Here is a 21,330-nt window from a genome sequence, read left to right as displayed (position 1 = left end):
AGAGGAAGAATGACTGGCAGGGCATTAAAAAAACTAAAAAAAAGAACTGGATTAAACTCTCCAACCCATCATGGAATACATTCAGGCTATTTGTAACTCAAACACTTACACACTTTATAAAATAGAACAGCGCAAAACAACCAGAGACGAAAACATTGTTGTAGTTTCACAGTATTTAAAAACTATACATCCAGCTATGGGGGGGGTCAACGTTTAGGGAGAACACTCCAGCAAGCTCCGGGTGAAGTTATAAAAGTCCCAGTGTTGCGATACATACATGGCTACTATGTACTTTTAAAAAAAACTTTAATTAAAGCTCCCCTCCCTCCCGTAATCCCCCTCCCACTATACGTCGGGCTGTGAGGGGCCACCAACATGCAAGAGATGAAAGCACCCCACAAAACACAACCACCCGAAACAATTACACGGTCATCCTCGAGATCATGCTTTACGCACACGAAGCCAAACAACCAAGAAGAAAACGTCAGTACATTGAGAAATGAACAAGGTTAAACATTCATCCGATGGACTGCGTGGTTCTGACAGCCAGAGAGTCACAAAAACAAAATCACTAAGACGGTATTGGTGTCGCTGTGGTGTCTCCTTCATTTCCCTCCACGAGGCTCAGACACTATAAAGGATTGCAAGCATCCAAAGCTTTGCTCTGCTTCGCCTGTGAACGTCCAACGTCACGCGGCCGACGTTTTGACACGTCTCCTAAATCCGGTGAGTGTAAACCCAGTCATGCTACGTTACGGCTGATCGCCGTAATTCTCAGGTAGAGGAAACCGAAACAAAAAGTACTGTAAATAGATAAATCACAAGGCCCAAAGGAGAACCTCATCACAGGGCAATGACTGCTGTCGAACGCAACACACACACCACTAATGTTCCACAGCTTTTCACAATGACACAAGCATGCTACCTATTCCCAGAAAAGCTGCTCTGAAAAGAAAACCTCGTGCTCTCCAGTGACATAATCAACAGCTTTTGCCCTGATAAAGAAAAGAAACACGGAAATAAACTGATAGCTATCGAGGTGATGATTTATACTTGGTGATATGCAGCATTCTATGATTACGAGTCGGATCCAATACGATGCTTTCTTAGCATCAGCTGCTATTCCTTAGCTTTAAGCTGTCCTCGAGGAACCATCAACTGAACTGCATTTTAAATGAACAGTGTTTCTACTCTACTGGTAGAATTCAGTGGTGTTGAGAGCTAACACACCGTTTATCAGTCTGACATGTTAATGAAAGCGGATCTGGCTCTGAAGAGCATTTTCTGCACCTTACAACGGGCGAACTCCTCTAACCAACAATTAAAAGAGCAAAATGCTTCACAGAGTGTTGCTTACATTTCTTCTCAGTAGTTCAGCTAACGGAAAATAACAGACGTTTTGGGGGAAAAGGGTGATCGATTTCATTACTTCTGATTAAGATGTGATAACATGAATTTTCCTCCCATGATAAGGTTTTTCTGGCAGTCCCTCCCCCCCCCCACCCCCTTGCCTGTGCATGGGGGCACTGGGCACTGCAGCTACCACCTCCCTCCCACCCCGCCCTTCAGGTCGGGGAGGGGTACGCACCCCCCTTCCCTCCCCTCAGCAGGCAGACCCTTCCCCCCAGTAAAGGGTAACATGTTCCCTGGGTAAAAGAGGTTCCCTATATTGTCTCCCATAGTGAATGACCTGCACAGAGAAAGAGAGGCCTCATTAGGACAAAACCAACAGCAACATGTCTTTCATATCAAATATGTTTCTGAATGTGTTTATCTGAGATACCGGAGAGGAAACTGACCCCAGCGACGAGGCACACTGCCGTGGAAACAGTTACACCCCGTAAAAGGTTGCCAGCCGTTCCTTCAGCGGCATGGGGAACTGATCGGAGAAGCGCATCCAGTTTTCCTCGCCCACCTGGTTCTTGAACCCGTGAAGGATCTGAAATCAAACACCAGGAGAAGTTCACACCGAGTAGTACAGAAACGCTGCCTTTCAAAATAGATCTTGAGGGGGGTTTTATTATCAGTGGGCTAACTGTAGACACTGCAATCCAACCCATGTGGCCACTGGGGGGCAGGCAGGGGGGACTGAGTTCATCTTTGATTTCCACTCCATTAGATTAGCAATTCCACTTGTGATTTAAATGCGTTTGAACACTGAGCATGTTTTCCTGCTTTTACCTTGTAGAACATGTCTCTGAGATCGTCCTTTGGATTCACCCAGGAGGCCACCGCGTCGCAGAAGAATATAAAATCCTGTTCCAGAGAAGAGAGGTGAGGCAACATTTCAACTGGGCAACATATTGAACCACGCTGTCGTCGTGTTCGCCGGACCTCACCTGCACTACGCCTCCCGGGTTTACACTGATCATCGTGCAAATTCCTCTGAACGCAGAGTCTTTCTCCTCGTTGTCTCTTATGTTTCGTAGAGAGGTGCACCTGACAACACGGACGACCACATTTACCATCAGACATATCACAGAGCAGACAACTGCCGCTATGCATGACAACTGCAAACACCTACGAATACACTAACTATACACAAATATAGCCTATTTCCATCCTTAATACAAATGTTTAGGTGTTTTCTTATTATCATAATGCATATGAGTCTGTATGCCTACATCTATGTGAGTGTCTATCATGACCTAAGAGGTAAACCACAACAAGTCAAGCATGCACACAAAACAGATTCAAATAAAACAAACTACTTTGAGCTCTAATAACGCCACTATGAGCAGCGTGTTTCTTAAAAACCTCACGGATAGCACCTTGAAAATAGCATTACTTTATTTTTTAGATGGACTAGAGGAGGTTGGGGTTCTTATGTTTAGTTGTTTTTGGGGGACGGGCACATGCAGCTGGGGGAGTACTGTATGAGAAAGGGCTTTAGGAATGCTGTTCTCTGCTGTTGAACCAGCAGGCATGTGACAAAATCGGATCCCATGCATCTTTTAGGGTTAGCGACAGTTAACAATGACAACGAAACTAGAAATTAAACAAATCAATGTATAAATACATGAAGGTGCTACTGAGGCAAAAATAAAAAATCACAAGTAGGACCTAAAAGAGGACAGGGTTAGTCACATGGTTGGCAATGATTACAAACTGATAAGAAAAAAGAAAACAAACTGAAAAGACTTCTTTTGAGAAGGAAAGGGAAGGAGAGAGGAGAGGAGAGCCACAGGAGAGAAAGCAGAGAGGAGATGAATTAAATAAAAGATTGAATAATACACACCAGGGTCTTATAAACTGCTGTAGCATGGGTGCCACCTCTTGAGGACAAACGTAACCAAGACGACCAATTGTTATTGCTAAGGTAACGCAATCACGGTTACACACCACCAAACGCCAACCAAGACATGAGCAATGAGGAGGGGGAGGAGAAAAAAATAAAGAAAAAACAAACAACTCAGAGACATAAATCAACAGAATCTGTGTATGATAATAAACAGAAGATTTCACTAGTGTTGATTATTGCTGCCCCCTTCGGTCACGGGGGGGCGGGATGTAAAATATGACACTCTATTCAAAAAAACATACAACACGTTTAAGGGAGAACACATTGACAACTTTGACAGGACATTCATAGAAAAAAGGCAAACAATGGCAATCTGCTTTCACAAATCATATGGATCTATGAGGATTTAAAGTTAGCTTGATTTAAAATGTCTCAATGTAAAGACTAGTGTGTGTGTGTGTGTGTGTGTGTGTGTGTGGGTGTGTGTGGGTGACTGGCCTAAACAAGTTCACTTAAGAGATTTCTCCCTTAAACTCACAAAAAGTTATTTTTCCATAACAAACAGAAATGGGTTTTTTTTTGTTCTTTTGAAAAGAAACAATGAGAGATTACTCCAAGCCAACTACATGGAGGGAGACTAGTATCCAGCACAGCAGCTTTCTTATGAGGCAGAGAGGAGGGAGGACCTAAGTTTAAGAGACACAAAACTATGCAACATTCTCATTAAAACAAACAGGCATTTATGAACAGTCCAATGACACATGCAGAAAGCAGATGGTATGCTCATTAGAATAAAGTTCAGTGCAGGATAAGCTGATCGGAGACAAAGGGAACAGTGCCACCGTGCACTCTGCAGCCACACCCACCTGTTGACCGACCGTGGCGTTACGCGGCCGCGCATTTAAATTTAGTTCCAGTAACAAAGTGGTTCTTTGGGAAATCTCTACGACAGACATTTAAGATTCACACTTGTCAAGTTATTCTGTCGTGTTTTCAGTTAACACTTTGAAAACATGCAACACACGCAAATACTAAATTCTCGAATGTTATGACACAGTTATAATTATCATGTATCCTGCATCAAACATTGGCCATTCTTAACAACATTTAACATCTATTGGCAGATATGCATCCACATTTAAAGAACAGTAAATTAAAGCAACAAATAAACTGACAGCAAACAAACAGGAACACATCTACAGAGTCCCTAGATTAGTTTGAATTAAGGCAGGTTACACCGCACCCTTGAAAGCCGCTTTATAATGAGATCAACAAATAATCATTTCAAATCCAATTTGTAAAAAACAAGAGCACAGTGTAACCTTATTGTTTGTACAAATGCTCTAGGCTAGGGGTTTAGTCACACTAGGAGTTCTCTCTAGTTAGTGTTGGAGTGTTTAGAAAATGTCTGCCTCGTGGGAACAGTTAACTACGTGGGGCTGTGAACTCACCGATCTATCCCTCACACTGCCTGTGCTTTGCGGTTCGTTATGCTTCTGTACTGTATGTATACAGTCAGTCCACATTAGTTAAATCCCAAGACTGGGCACTTTACATGGCTCGCTCGATTCAAGCGTCAGGAATGTCCCAGCAGGACCTGCTAGTTTGCTTTTATCTCTCCATTTACGGGCCACACTGCCACGTCGAATTAGCTGGAATATTTGGCATACTTTGGTAAAACCGGCCAAACCTGTACGGCCCACGGCTTGGGAAGGGTTCTTTAGATAGAGATTAAAGGGGCGGGACAGGCGCTCTAGTGAGTGTGCTGACTCCCTGGCTGAATGGGCCTGAATGTTTTCGGAGCACCTCCCTGTGTGGTGACCTGGCTGGCTGGCTCAGCACTGCCACCGAGTGGTACCTGTGTTCTCCAGTAGAGTCTTTGGGGTATTTGGCCTGTTAATGATCTCCACCAGCTGGTGCAGCACCATGGCAATGTACGGCTGCATCTCAGACCCTACGGGCGGAGGAACAGTGGGAAACGGTGGAGACAAACATGTTTACTCTGGGCGACTGGAAACGGTGACATATTGTGGGAGTTTGTTGAAATGGAGGCACTCACCCATTTGTATAGATATCTCTCCAATTGCCCATGTTGCATTGTTGCACACTGATATTAATTCTGGGTTTAAATTAGTACCCAGTATGGGCATGAAATCAGCTGGAAGAAGGAAAGCGAGTCAACTTAGCAACAGGCCAACAAGATGTTTCCAAACAGTGTTTGAGGTGAAGTGCACAGAACATACCGATGCAGGGTTTGACGTGCTGGAAACAAGCCTTGGTCAGATCCCCCAGCAGAGCAAAGGAACTCTGACGCACTTCTGGCATTTTGTCCTGAGCAACAACAAAAAAAAGTCAACAATGCGAGTTTCTCCATCGGTTTATCAGGTAAGCGTCACGTTATTCACTTTCTTCACCTGCATGCACTGGTACATGAGGGTGAGGATGTTGCTGCGGGCCACCAGCTCCTCAATGGTGCCTCCCAAACCCTCCGCCAGGCCACTCAGAAGATCCAAAGCCACGATCATGAAGTCTTTGTCCGGGGCTTCATACTGGTCCGGCTGTGACTGATAAAGCTAGAAGAGGGAAGGATGGTAGAAAAGAGGATATAATCAAATCATAATTACTTATAAAACCTGAATTCCAGTTATGAAGTCAGCTCTCGATCCTAAAACTACATGTTTCATCCACTGTTATTGATTAAAGGAAGTTTAACTGTATGTCTGTACATTAAACCTGCACATCATTTATTCTACTTGGCCACTTGGGGGCAGTGCAACAAGCTGTAAGCACAACAAAGACATATTGGGCCCCATCTTACACCCAGAGCAGAGGCAGTTGTCAGCTTCACACTCACACTGTGTGTGTGAGTATCAAATGTACACATCTGTGGGCGTGTCGGTCTTAAACAGAGGTGTGGTCCAACCGGGTCAAAAGTGCAGAATTTATGCTATTTAAAGGGCTTATCATACAGAGAGTAGGATAGGCCTACATGGGCGGGGTCATAACGTGTGTACACGCTTACTACCGGAAACACACACAGTAGATTTACTCCTGAGTAAAACAGGTTATCGGTGCATTTGCTCACACAGACACAATATGACATGGCAATTGGTTTAATTCTTGTTACGCCCAAAACACACCAATGATTAAGAGACCTAATCCGATCCCTTTGCCCCTTGTGCCTTACTTTGTGCCTAGTTTATGCGCCCTTTAACCAGGAAAAGTGGAGTTGGTCACTCCCTAAATGCACCTTTAGACCAAGCAGTACAGATCATTACAACAGGGCCCATTATCAACCATTACAAAACCAAACCAGTGACCTTAGAGAGTGTGTGTGTGTGTGTGTGTACACACTCACCATGGCCTGAGCGAGCGTCTTCTGCACCAGGTTGACACAGCGTTGGTACACAGGCTCACAGTAGGGCAGGAAGCCGCTCTGCAGGGCAGTGGCTACAGACGACAGACACTGAGGAAGGCAGGCAGGAGGAAGACACAGTCAGTGGCCTGTTTATACACCGCTATCATCTGGGAAGTGACTCACTATCAACTAAACAACTTGTGCGGGCAGTAACTTCACATCAGCGACTGACTTCTAATAAAGGGAAGAGATCCTTGTCTTCATCTTTCAGCTGGTTCCATTTCTGGATCAGTGGAGGCATCAACATCTCGATGTATTCCTGAGAAATCACACAGATTAAAAGAGTCTTTACACAAACACAGTAGGATTTATTGATGCTTGTTTATCTTCATGATGTCTATGCTATACCATCAGAAAGTACACCTACCACTAGAAAAGTGAAATGAGGAAGTGTGCTGACTTTATATTCACATGAAACTGAGCCCATATTTCTGTTCTGCATACCGGTTTATTGAGATGATGCCCCACGGAGTCTGCGAGTGTTCCGATGGCGTCGTAAAGAATGAGCAGATTTTTGTGCTGGTACTTGCTGAAAGCGAACACCAGCGTGTCCAGGATGAATGCCAGGTAGGGAACCAGCTCTGTACAAGCCTCCTCCTCCAAAGTGGCAAAGGCACTAAAAACAAGCGAGGGAAGAAATCATCATACAGGAAGCACTTTGTCACTATTACCTCGAAACGACTTTAACATTTTACGGAAGTGCACAGACATCTCCTGCTTCAGCAGAGGACCGTGAAGCCTCATGTTCAGGGTTCTCAGTCTGTTCTAAAAATCATTTCTCAGGACATTTTCATTGACGATCTAGCTGGTGTGACAGACAGGAATCGCACCTTACAATAATATGTTCCTCTCTGTGGAAGTCTGATATAAAAGACGTTTGAAGAGACAATTCTAGGGAAGTAAGAAGGTACTAATATCCAACTCTCTCAGCAACGCCCAGCACAGATTTAAAATCATTACTCCCGGCCAGACTTGAATCACAAACCGTAAACCTTTGCCGGCATTATTCAACCGTTTAAAACAGGGAACAAAGCAACGTTGTGTAAAGTCATCCAACATGTCACGTGACTTGGGTTTTTTAACATACAAGAAAAACTCATTTTTGAGTGGAGGGGATCTTTAAGAAATCGGGATGCATCACAACATCTGAGGGAGAATGTGTGGGTATGACCGGTCCAAAGGGGGTGCAGGGTTCTCTCAGGACTCACCTGCACGCAGCCTCCTGCACACGCTTGTTGCTGTCCAGAATACGTTTGAGCAGCTCCGTCATTAAAGGCTTCAGGTAAGTATCCGGAGGCTGGCTGACGACCCAGTGAGCATAACGGCTCAGTGTCCAACAGGTGATGGAACGAACCAGGGCCTTCTTGTCAGCCAGACACAGCACGAGATGGGGAATGAGCTCCGGCAGGTACGGGATCATGCCCTGCATGCAGCCTGGGGACAGGGATGAGAACAGTGTCATCTCTTCTGATTGTGACACCCCATGTTTGCTCTCTTCCTCTTTCCCTTCTCACCTTCAGCTATAGCCCCCAGCACGAGGATGCCAGACTCTTTCACTACCCACTCTGGATGGAAGAGCAGCTCCTTGAGAAGGGGCAGAATGTGCAGCAACAGATCGTCCCTGAACACGTTGGCCAACACGTCCAACGCTGCAGCTGAACACTTCCCTAGTGTTTGGTGAAAAGTAGGGGGACACACGTGCAGACATAGAAGTGTGCGGACAAACATCGTACAGACGTCACAGGTACAGCAGACACAAAGAAGAAGAAGTGATCAATACACGGTGTAAAGAGAACGGGACGATTCATATCATCAAACGTTGGAGGGACACAGCTCCATTCACACAGGCACTGAACTCACGCAGGTTCCAATCAGAGATCGTATCATCATCGTCGTCCAGGTCATCGTCCTCGTCATCGTCGTCCTCGATGCCATCACCCTCGTGCTGCTGGGCAACAGTGCGGGAGCGATGGAAGCGCGGCCGGATGTCCTGCTCGTTGTCCGGAATGGCCTCGTCCTCCTCCTCGATGTCCCCCTTGGTGACAAACGTACGGGATGAAATAAAGTCACGTTAGTTGCTGCCACGGCGTTTTAAACAAAGAAGAATGTAACGCACAATCGCGTTGCCATTAAAGTTACACCAACATCTGCAAATCTTTGCGTTAAAATGTATAAAACAGTCACACGAAACCACTTAACTTAACTGCATGTCACAGGGCAATTCATCCTCCTACCTACAGGTACAAATATTAGGCTATATAAACTGACCTTGAGCAGGATTATGTCAATCTCAGAGTACTTCATCCCGTTGACAAGCACTGGAATGAGCCTGGAGCAGAGGGCCAAAGGGGCAAAGATGAGAACAAAGGGCAAGGATAGGTCGGAGCCCAGCAGCAATCACTCACACGTGAGTCCTGCTGCTGGAGCAGGGTAATGTGACAGCGCGTTGAAAGATGTTACAACTGAGGTCAACAGTCAGGGTTCTTAATCAGAAGAGAGATATCATCCCAGCACGAGGTCTTCACTAACTTACTGGCAAGGTTGCTATGAATCAACAGCTTGCAATATGACCACTGGAGTGAGTGTGTGTGTGTGTGTGTGTGTGTGTGTGTGTGTGTGTGTGTGTGTGTGTGTGTGTGTGTGTGTGTGTGTGTGTGTGTGTGTGTGAGAGAGTTTTCTTACTGGGAGAGGTGTCCACACAGCACTTCCTTACACACGGGCTGCTCCGCCAGAGTAAGCCAGAACTCACAGGCCTCCAAGGCAACATTTTCATCCTGGTCCTGAGTCCTCAGCAGCATGTACTGCAATGAAATAACGGGAAATGTAATCGTATGTATTTTATATTTACAAAACACAATATTTCATTCTGAAAATGCTGATTATAAATACATCCGTAGCCTAAAACAAGCACGTCTGTCCAACGGGGAGCCATCAGGAGCGCGTCATTAAAAGAATAAGAGGGGCGGGATTCTATTTTTGTTATTATCAACACATCCAACGGCCTACTATAGAACTATATCGTCCTGTTACGACCGATCAGTCGGAGCACCGAGTGCATTCGTCACTCAATGCTTTCCATGTTTCCTACCCTGTCTGTGACACTTATCCCAAAGCCTCCTGAAGATGTCCTTGTTTTAAAAAGGCTAATTGATCTCCTTAAACAACTGAAACGGAGTAAAGCTGTTTGAGTCTTGTGCGCAAGCAAGTATTTTTGGAACCCTAGTGTTTACAGGGTGGACTCAACTTGAACTACACTGACTGCGTTTATCATAAGGGACATGACAGCCAGTGCAATAGAGCGGCTCACTGACGTCTTTTAGTTTCAGTGGAGGTCTGTGGCATTAAGGAATGAGCTGTGAGAAATATGGTATATATATAATATAGAAAATCCGCACTTATCCTAGAAATCCACGTGTTTATCCTGCTCTTACTGCTCTCTCTTTCTCTCTTAACACTCACCTCTACGATGTTGTGCATGTGTGGCAGGAGACGGTCCAGGCGAACCTCCAGCAGCATGACCAGAGCTCTGCACACGTTCTTCCTCACTTCTGGTTCCTCATCTGTCGCCAGTGCAAACAGGTTCTACAAAGGATAGAATAACACCAGGGTCACATATCTGTGCACACTATGCATAGTGTGAAACAACAACTACTACATCAAACAATAACAATATATTAATATATTAGCAACATATTAAGCTAGCACTTTATTAGAAGTTAATGTTCTGTATCTCTGCTTCCAACCCCTATAGGAATAGCACATTCAGCAATACAGTCAATACGTTAAGAATCATAAAATCAATTTAAAAGGCCAGGAAAAAGACTACATAAAGTGAGAAGTTAAACTCAATCATGTGTGCGTGCATTTGTGTATCTTTACGCGGAGACACAAAAAGGACGACAGAGTGCACAGACGCATTACAGTCGGACTTGCCTCAATGAAAGGGTCGATGTGCAGCATAAGAGCCTGAGTCCTGCTGATGATGAACTGATTAACGCAGGCGATGGCATGAGACCTGCAACACAACAAGCAGCACTTCAGAACCACTCCAACACGCTTTACTCACGCATCGCACACTATGAATGCAGCCGCTGTCTTCTTCTTCTGTCTGTCTCCGCTGATTTAACCTCCAAATATGAGGGAGTGTTTTCTTCTGTTGCATTACCACAGGCTGAGACTTCAACTGTACAATCATATAGACCTTCAGTCTGTCCTGTAAATACATTGTATGCGTGCGAAGACATCTAAAACCCAGAGATGTTCCGAGACCATTTTTTCCTTCCAATACAGATTCTGATACCTGAACTAGCACATCGGCCAAGATTGAGGACCGATCCAGTGACGGTGAGTTTATATATATATATGTATATAATTTCTTAACAGCTGTATACTGCGAACAGTGTATGCATGTGATATGACTCAGGTTAAACCCTGAACATAAACAAATACTTCCAGTGAATAAATGCCATAGAACTTTCTCTATTTAAATAGTTTGACAGATTTTCCAGTGTAAAATATTGCCAAATTGGAGACGTTTTACACTCTATGCTAAATATCGGTGTGCAACTCTCAACAGAGATGAGAAAGAAAGGATGCGTGTTGTTGTTCTTGTGTAGCGTACGTGAGCTGATAAATGATGTGACGTGATATGGGATCGGTGCATAGCGTACTCGACGATACCCGATCCAGCATTGAAGGCTGGTTCCGAGGCATTTCCGATACTGATATCGGTTTACCTCTAGAAAAATCTATGTGATAAACTGATGGACATGTATCATGAATATGTAAAGATAGTTAACAGAATTTATGAACACTTTTAATTGCTTTAGATCCTCCAAACCAACGATGCAGCAGTAACACATTTACAAGTTGGAGACAAACTCGTTTGATGCTGGCTCACGATGGATATTCTGCTTTATCGTCAATAAAACAGAAGGTTTAGGAAGAAAGCTTGATACCTAATTTTAGGACTGCTGTGCTTAAAGAACTGCAGGAACTTTGGGATCATGATGTTCAGAGGACGATCCAGTATGTCACTGTCCAGGATCTCAGCAGAGTCCTCGCAGATCTTCTGCAGCGCTCCAAACGCTCCCTGAGGGATAGAACACAAAGGAGGGAAAAACAACAGAGAATGTTATGAAACGTCCACTGTTAAGACCGCCAACATGGAGGCAGCTTACACTGCAGCTACAGACAAGCGTGTGTGGACGGGCAAGGGATTTAGCTTTCTGTTTACCGTCATTTGCTCGTCAATCTCAACAAAATGATAATTCTTTTTATATTTGATTGGCTCCACATTGTACAAATGTCAGATCATAATGTGTTTACATAAGTATAGAACATTTAAAGGATCTTGTTCTAGTTTTTTTGCACAGAGCGAGAGCTCAAAAATGTGTTCAGCCTCCTCCCTCATCCACGATCTTCAAAAGGATTCATCCCCTTCTGCTCTAATAACCTTCAAACAGTTGGGAAGCAGTCACAATTATCTCCCCACACACACACACACACACACACACACACACACACACACACTCTCTCTCTTAATACTAGCTGCTTGACTGATGGTTAGTATGCATGTTCACAATATGCTGCAGCCTCCTCTGTCCCTCACCAAATCGCAGCCTGAGGATCTGATACGAGGAACAGAAACAGCGCCGGCACACCGACGGTGTCTGGAATGAGTTTCCATGGAAACCGTTCCCATGTCGGCATTCCTCTCCGATGACAGACACCGAGCGGCCTCAAATACAATGCGGATGAAATAAGACGAGGAGTCTACGGCGAGGAGACAATATGTGTCGATGTCACCGCAGACATTTCCCTCATTAGCAGACAGATTTATCTCATTTCATCTTGCAGGGTAGTGTGCAAAAAGGAACAGGACTAGTTCCACTGCACTAAAATGTGAACATTTGCAGCTTTTCTCCATTTTATTTCACTGCATACTGAATATGTTGGACTGTTAATGAAACAAAACGATATCTGAAGATGTCACACTGCATTTATCGGTAATTATGAACAACATTTTACATTTGATAGACACGAGTCATCAATCATGTTGGTTGCTGCCCTCAGTGGAAGTAAAGAGTTATTGAAAGAATCAAAGATTTAAGGTTAATTCATTGTTATTATGCAACACAGGGTTGCACAACGAAATGCCGTTGTAGCCTATTTGCTACACAAGAACAACCACGACAATCAACACAGGAGTGCATTCCTGTCGGGCGTTATTTAAATGTTCATCAGGAGCAATGAAAACAGCAGCAATAAAACTATTCTCTGAGCAGATAATACGGCCGACATCTTAACGTTACAAATTTGACATCAGGGAAACGTCGTCTGTTGACTGTTTGAGCACCAAGCATCATAAACAGAATCATCTCGAAATGTTTCAGTCTATTCAGAAGAGCAGAATGCTATGATAGTTCAGTTTTTGAGCTCTGGAAACACGAATACACTGAAATGCAGCTCTGATGTAACTCATCCCATGTGAAAATGTGTGGAACCGGACACAAGGCCCCTCCCAACGGCATCAACATGTAATGTGGGTGTTTCTGTGCCTGTGTGTCGACAGAGAAGGGCAAAGAAATGGCATTTCACTGAAGCTGAAGCGTCAACCCTCCCTTCAAGTCCTGTTATGGCCGGTCATTAAATGCGAGAATGTAAGTCATGCAGATGACAGCTAGCCAGGGAACAGAGAAGTACGCGTTTACACAACCAAACAGCTCCAGCTCTGGAACTTTGAAGAATGTCCCGGTACAAACGAGCGCTGAGGTGACAAAGCGTGTTCGTCAACTTCATCCTCACAACACCGTCGCGACTGCCCTCCATTGCTGCCATTAATCACCGCAGTAAAACTGCTCTCAGGCAAACCTATATAAAGCCACCCACCAGCGCTACACTCGGCATCCAACACACCTGCTGCTGTCCTTTTGGTAGAGCATGTAGAGGGTGGAGCAGAGAGGGGCACAGTGGGGTGCCACAGGGGGCTTTTCCTACAACTGCTGCTCTGTAACCACAAACAGGACAGGACCTATGGGCCAGCTGTGACTGCTGATGAGACCAAGGAGAGGAGCTGGGGTTCATTTTCTTTTTTTTTATTATATAAAGAAGACCCCGATGAGATGCAATACTTCAACTTAAAGCTGGGGTAGACAGTTTATTTTTGGTGTCACTGGGCAAACATTCCACAATAACCTTTGAGCCTGTTGTACCTCAGGCAGTCGGAGAGAAAACTAGACTTCTGCACCTCCTCCTGGCTCTTGTTTTCAGGCTTTAGAGAATCTAGCCCGTGACTGGAGACTTTGGCCAATCACAGGTCATTTCAGAGAAAAGGAAAGTTCTGTAATCCTTTTTTCTATGCAAACATGTGGGTCTGTAAAGCCCTTTGAGACGACACACTGGGATTCAAGGCTCCAGTGGCTGCAATATCGGCGACGCGTTTCAGAGATGGAGAGAAAATGTTACAGATAGCTCACAGTTTTTACAACAAGTTTGCAAAGAAAACGACTGAAAGACTAGTACAGGTTACTGTATGAAGCATGACGTATGAGATGAAGCGTGTGGTCATCTGGTGGTCGGGGTTTAGGACACAGGGGGGGGGCTGTGCTTTTAGATTTATTTATTTTATTAATGCCTTGCCAGAAAGCTGCTGACTCTGGCGTACCACTTGAATTCCAATATGCTGAAAGATTATTATGGATTTCCCCCCCAATAATGCCAGAAATAAACCCCAGAATTAAGATAACAAAGCCACACGCCTCATTTACACCGTGCATCTAACTCTCTCTGCTCCCAACATCGATTCAATCAGATTTAAATAACAGCAAATAACAACAGACGTTATCTCAGGGCACTTCTCATAAAGAGCACGTCCAGACTGTGATCTTTATAATATCGTTGACAGAAATTCCCACCATGAGCTGAGCACTGGATAAAGAAACTCCATCAGCCCGTTAGCAGACGTGACCTCAGACTGTTGTCCACTCACAGCGAGGATGATTCAATAACAGAGTGATGAGCATGTATACATGCGCTGTAAATGCACAGGCTATGTTCTATTGATCAAATGGCCCGAGGCCAACATGCGTGCACACGTTTCCTCGTCGCTCGGACTACAAAGTGCACACTGTTCTGAAACCGTACACTGGCGGCCGCCAAACATACTCCCAAAATAGAAATCAAAGTGCTGGTGGCAGTAATGGTGTGGATAGTTTAGGGGATCGTCTCTGGCAACAGCCAACGCCTTCAAAAATGCATTTGGCATGCCGTGGTTATTTGCTGTCCCTACATTTACGAGGTCTGAGTAAACGCGATGTGTCCAGCCTGGTTTTCCCCACACCGGCAGACTCTGAGATACATTTAAACTCTTTCTGAATAAAATATGTGCATTTATGAATGTGTCTTTTGTCCGAAGCAGCGTAGAACAGAGGTCCAACACAGGGCGCAGTAGATCAAGGAGCAGCCCATGTTCCACCTGACACAAATGCCACGAGGTTCCAGGCTCAGTGTAGTGAAACACAAGCTTTCCTTATAAAAACCATATGACCGTAGGGGATATGATGGTAGCTCCATGTTTTCTAAGTCTAACATTGTCCACTTCATACATTATAAGACAAGCTCAGCTTCACAAAACACGTCTGCTGTGGCATTAGCTTTGATTTATTGCTGCATTAAATCTAAAACCTGCAAGTTTAAATCAATTCATAAGCATCATCATTGAAACATTCAGCACACTCATTATGCCATTTTAGAGCCACACTGGTGGCTCTGTCAAGCTGTAAAGGTACTAATAACACTTATAACTTATAACAAAAGATCAGTAGCAGAGCAAAAGAGTACCTTTGTTTACCCACCATGATGACAGAATAGCCCAAAACAACTTGAAGCTTTTAAATATATATTTTGCATCTTTAATCACAGGATTAGAAGAGCTCTTTTTTCCCCCTCCAGCAGCAACTTAACCATCTTCAACATCAGACATTAAGAAGCTTTCCAGCCTCCAAGCTGCTTTTCAAAATCATAGTGAGCCTTATGAGGAGCCGCTTCATTTGGTCGCTGTTCGCTGTTAAGCCTTGTACACACATACACTTCAAGATCCTCTGCGGTAAATAGCTGACCTAAATCTCAGCTTCTGAATGAGCTTTATAGAGAGAGAGGCCGGCTGTGGTGCCACAAGGAGAGACATCACATGAAATTTCAGAGAGTACGGGGAAATATATATATATTCCTGCTGTAAGGGACGAGTAATCCTGCCCGGATACATTTTCCTGCCCAACAACAAGACTGCATTTACACGGCAATTTAACATGTCGCCTAATTTGTGCGTGTTCTCCAGTGGCTGATATCACCAGCACATGCAGCTGACAGCATATTAATGACCAGCGAGTTTATGTGAGCCGACGTATGGGCGCGGCACCTGATCAGATGATCCAACATCCAATACGAGCTACTGTATTGTGATGCAGTTACAGTAGCTGATACGACCAACGGCTCAGAACATTGAGCACTTCTGCTCGATGCAATCAAGACGTGATAATAAGCAAAGATTTATTTTTGCAAAATGCAAAGAATTGGATAATAGTGGACTGAAGAAGAAAACTTGCAGTATAAAGAGAGCCACACTGCATTGTCTTTGCTGATATGAGAGCTATTCTGGGTGACGATGTGCGCCAAGTCAGGAAACGGGGTCATAGTGGTTTTCTGGTCAAAAGCATAGGAAGAGAATCAACGATTCCATGTTGAATAATCTGCAGTTGTGGCTGCGGCTCCAGCTGTGAGACTGCCTTGAGCTCATCTGGCCAGCAGGATGCGATCCAGATGCTGCTTTATAGCTGACCCAGCTCTATTCCCTCTCCACAATAAACAGATAAACAAATAAACAAACAGGCAGCGGCCTACTTATAGCAAGTGTGCCGGACCACATGACCACAAATGTGCATACACTTAATCCTACCTCACACACAGTTGTGACAAAAAGAAGAAACCCAAAGATACAACAACTATATCACCAGTTTATCCAAATATTGACAGGTTTAAGCTCTAAAATATACCGCCATGTGGATACTAGTTCTGCCTGATTAAGCTGCCGGGGGGAGAATCACAGCATGTCAAACATGCTTCATTTTAGTATGTGGACAAATCCTGACAGATCCCTGTCGAGTGGGAAAATAATGAATGAATGTGTCCATACTTAATGCTAACGGAGTTGTCAGGACACATCTAATACATCCTATTTATGCAGGTGGTTCCTCTCATTTTCATGCTCTTTTCTACCACATAGACCGTCTGTATAAGGAACATCTTTTGTTGCCATCATCACTACAGTGTAGTGATTAAAAGATACATATGAGGTAAGCCCTGACTGATGAGCAGACAATCAGTTCCCACAGTCACCAGATCCGACCTAGATCTCCCGTGTTTGTCCTCACCTCACACGTGTTGTAGTCCTCAGAATCCAACAGCAGGCAGAGCTTAGGTAGAAGCCCCGGCCAGTTCTGCAGCTCCCCCTTTGAGGCGATGGTGGTGATGAGGATACCTGGTAAAAGGACAAAGGTACTCTTAGTACCTTACCTACCTTAGTTATGAAGTAGCTAAATAAAAATAAGCTTAGTGATTAAAACAAATCCAGGAATATAAGAAATAATCCCTCTCTGTAATCCATGTGTGGGGATATGCTCCATATAAATATGCATTGAGTTAGCATTGTCACCAAGTACAATATAGCAAATGAAAAGCTTTAAGTTGAATGGCTGTGTGGCTGCTAGTTAAACATGTGTAGATATCAGCATGTTTCTGCATTGTTCATCAAACAGAGACCATCGAAAACAACGTGATTCATCTGTGAACTTCAAAAGCTGGTTTAAACGTGCTCTGTGCTAATAAGGCTGTTTAGCATAGCTTAATAAACGAGGTGCTGGGTTCAATGCTATTCCTGTCCTACAAAAAAATGCAATTACATCTAATATATATATATATAATATTATTATATATCAAAGGGAAACTCCATCTCAAGTTAGTATTCATGACTAATAAGCTAATAAGTCATTTATTCAACCGGTATACTCACATTCCTTTAACCTGCTTTGTCTACGTCTAGTGTGAATAATGGACATAGAGCTGTAGGTTCAACGTGACAGTGTGTTGTGTCAACAACTAATCAAATCTACAGGGAACTACGAGGGACAAATAAGGCAAGCCACACTCTGGATAAACTGCTTTTAACAGTCCCACACTACAGTACGAGCGTGGATATTTTTCCTTTGTGGATATGAACACATGATCTTTAAAAAGAAAGCAATCACATTCCACTTACCTACAGTGGCCCGGATGAGGGGAGACGAGTCTCCGATGTTTTGGAGGCACTCGCTCTTGATGAAATCAGACACGCCATTGGGGAAGTTCTGATAGTGGGCTTTCACATTGTTCTTCAGTATCAGCCCACTCAGGGAGCGCGTTGGTTCGTCTTGGGGGCGAGGTGGAGAAGAGACAGATTGTAAACCAACACAATTAAAAGATTGCGTAAATTGGTAACTAACTGATAACTGGACTTATTATTCTACTCATCTCTAAACATGTGTGCCTTGTTGCATTTTAACTAAGAGCAACAGCATCCTAAAATGTCTTAACACCACTTAACATTTCGGTCATCTACTGTGCAGGCAGTCGAGCCAAGAGTTGAGCGGTGCCAGGAACTAGGTTTAAAATTAGAGTGACCCATATTCAGAGTGCCACATCATCTGTGGCAAAGATGCCATTGGGTCACCCGAGTCAGGGCCAAACAAACCCGTCTGTCAGCAGTTACATAAAAGGGACATGTCTGACGTTCACTCCGTCCAGACCAGAACCATCGGGTGATCTAGGAACGCAGTGCAGATAGTGAACGACACACCGACACAGACAGACAGAGAGCTTACCTTCTGATTTTAACTTTGTCAAAACAAATATCAAATAGTTGTTGAAGTCTGGATACTGGTTCAGCTGCTCGAGTCTCTGGGATCAGTGGTTGAGGAAGACTAACTGTACGTACGGCATGTTAAAAGGTTAGGAGCATGTTAGCACTGCAATCTATTACATGGTAATAACTGATTGCTTTCACCTGAAGATATGTGTGTGTGAGGGGAGTGGGTGTATGGTCGTAGGGGGGGGGGGGGGGGGGGGGGGGGGGTCATAAATGTGTCACATGACGGGACTGAACACTGTAAGTACCCAGACTTACATAGACAGATGGCTTGTTTAGGGCTATGACAGCAGGTCGTCTATGAGTTAATGATGCAGCGCACATATATGAAGCGTTACATAAGCAAACCATTTGGGATCAGCGTGCAACCAGACAAAAGACATAAGACAAGCAGCATGGAGCAGTTGACCTTCATTGTTCTCCAATATAAAAGTATGTAGTAATGCATCACGCATCTACCAGCCCCTCCATTGTCCTGTGACGAGAGAATTGCACCTTTTTGGACCCTGGTGCATTTATGAAAACCAGACATTATAAAACATATATATATATCTATATCTAGATATGGATATATATTATATATATATATATATATATATAGGCCTTTGCACATATGCAACACCCTGACATATCTTTTGGAGCCTGATGTTATGATTGTATGAATCACAACATCATCATTAATACAAATCACCATTACAGGATTATTACAATACACAGGATTTTTGATTAAAGTCTAAAATGAATGGATTATTTCGCTTTTAGCTGAAGAAAACTGAGTCCATTGTTAGGTTGTGGTTGATATATACAGCTGTTTGTTTGTTTTTCTGCGGGTCTAATGCAAAGTGAGGGTGAATATGGGGGCGATTAACTGCTGGATCAAGCCATCATGACAACGTTTATAGACGTTATATTACAATACACCAAGCATTAATACATCAATCTCTAATGCTATAAATACCCAGATATGAGTCATTCAGCACGACACGACATGCTTTGCACCTGCGTGTCGTTACCTGCTTATAACGGTAACCCACCCAGGCTAGCGTGTTAGCTACCGCTAGCCTGTTGAGTCCACCTGACAGTAACAACTAACACACATATCACGATCCACGTCGAAAGGATACTTGCTGGACGGATCTCTGCGTGGACGTATCTGGCGACTGAGACTCTTTCAGCAGCTGTAAGATCTGTTGAAGTCCTTGCTCGTCTGGCTTCCACTCGCACTCCATCTTGCTCTGCTGCTGCTGCGGATAAAGACATAACATTACAGCTAACACAAGAGGATTTGTCTTCCAACGACTCTCCAACGGCTAACCTCTCGAGACAGACACGAGCGCGTTAACGCGACCCTGTCTTCGACACGTAAACTCGTTTTTTAGGTATAGAAAATTGCGTTTTTACCCGTCTCGACTTGGCCGACCGTGTTCGAGGGTGAAGCGGACTGTCTTCTGAAATGTGACCGTCCGTCTGGGTTCTCAGACATGGGCCTGTTACAGCAGTCACATCCGTTTTCGCAACAAGCTGAAAAAAAAAGAAGCTGCGGGCACGGAGCCGTATATAGAGAGAGTCGCGTCAACGGAAGTAAAAAAAAAAAAAAAAGACGCCTGATCGTCACGTGATTCATAACGCCAGGAAGTATTTGGCGGGTAATTTGAATAATAAGATATCGGTAGAAATGGGTTCATACAGAGACAGAGAACTGCGATTTTTGCAAATTAGTGGCCGTCACCCTGATGAACAATTAATCAGTCATACTGCACTATCACCTCAATTCCATTGTCATTGTTGTTGTAAAGGTTCATGTTCATATATATATCCAAAAGTATTATTTATATTGTAAATAGTCGTTAAATGTTTGTTTTTTATATTTTTCTTGTTTATTTGTAAACTTGTGTATGTACGTTGAGAGCAAAGTGAAAATACAGCTGATTCTGATTCTGATAAATGAATTGAAACGACATATGAAAGCTCTGGGTCTTACAACAACAGAGAATATTTAATGTCTTTGTTTCTTTTCTTTCTCCACATCTCAGTCCCACACCAGGCACGTTTACACCATTTATATTATGTATTACAATATAGAAAGTGGCCTTGACCGTCAGCAGGAATGTAAAAAGCATCAACTGTACTATTTTTGTAATATGTAATTGTTGAGAATATGTCAGGCTGTGCAGCTAAAAGCTTCTGGTTGTGCTGTGTGGGGGGAATACTGTTACTTCCTATACATATTATCTAACGCTCCTCGTTATTGTTTATAAGTTTCCCCTGCATAGTGTTTTTGCTCTTCACACCCCGTCTGAATCTACATGGTACTTTAATAAGCAAACCTGAGAAGTTTGCCATCCAGTTTTGACAGAAAGAGTTAATTTTAATCCAAACCTTGATATTTTCATTTTAATATTTTGCCTAAACTTAAGGAGATGTCTGGCAGAAAGCCCTGAAGGCAAACCTCCCCCATAGACAGACACAGCCTGAAGAGTTACTGCTGTGCTGCGTTGACCTCTAGTGGTCTGGGTCTGGAATACATTCGGCTGTAACAACACTGCTGCTTAAGTTCATGAGTTTAATAACATAAGTGACTACAAGAAAACTTCTAAAAGAAGCTGCTGTGTCTCCTAAACATCTATACATTGTTAATAAAATACCACAATAACTATATTACCAAATTAATCCATCGGATTGAAATTGACATTCTTAACATTGCCTCATCCA

The 21,330-nt window shown here is 43.7% G+C and overlaps 1 protein-coding gene across 1 annotated transcript; it reads right to left on the bottom strand.

The window, feature by feature from the left end:
- Positions 1–1,583: 1,583 nt before the first annotated feature.
- Positions 1,584–20,100, bottom strand: tnpo1 (transportin 1). The gene is made up of 25 exons (XM_079179174.1): positions 20,020–20,100; positions 19,743–19,862; positions 18,575–18,650; positions 17,974–18,123; positions 17,090–17,196; positions 11,618–11,751; positions 10,593–10,674; positions 10,119–10,241; positions 9,342–9,460; positions 8,928–8,988; positions 8,520–8,694; positions 8,174–8,326; positions 7,868–8,093; positions 7,104–7,275; positions 6,832–6,918; positions 6,600–6,707; positions 5,656–5,814; positions 5,485–5,572; positions 5,301–5,399; positions 5,100–5,195; positions 3,239–3,314; positions 2,340–2,439; positions 2,182–2,256; positions 1,800–1,939; positions 1,584–1,690 (listed from the first exon to the last, which is right to left on the bottom strand). Exons 2-24 carry the CDS (start codon positions 19,845–19,847, stop codon positions 1,832–1,834), a joined length of 2,679 nt encoding a protein of 892 aa, XP_079035300.1. The 5' UTR covers positions 19,848–19,862; positions 20,020–20,100; the 3' UTR covers positions 1,584–1,690; positions 1,800–1,831.
- Positions 20,101–21,330: the final 1,230 nt, after the last annotated feature.

This window comes from Pholis gunnellus (assembly GCF_910591455.1).
Source record: "Pholis gunnellus genome assembly, chromosome: 18".
NCBI lineage: Eukaryota > Metazoa > Chordata > Actinopteri > Perciformes > Pholidae > Pholis > Pholis gunnellus.
This window is presented reverse-complemented; position numbering and strand designations above follow the sequence as displayed.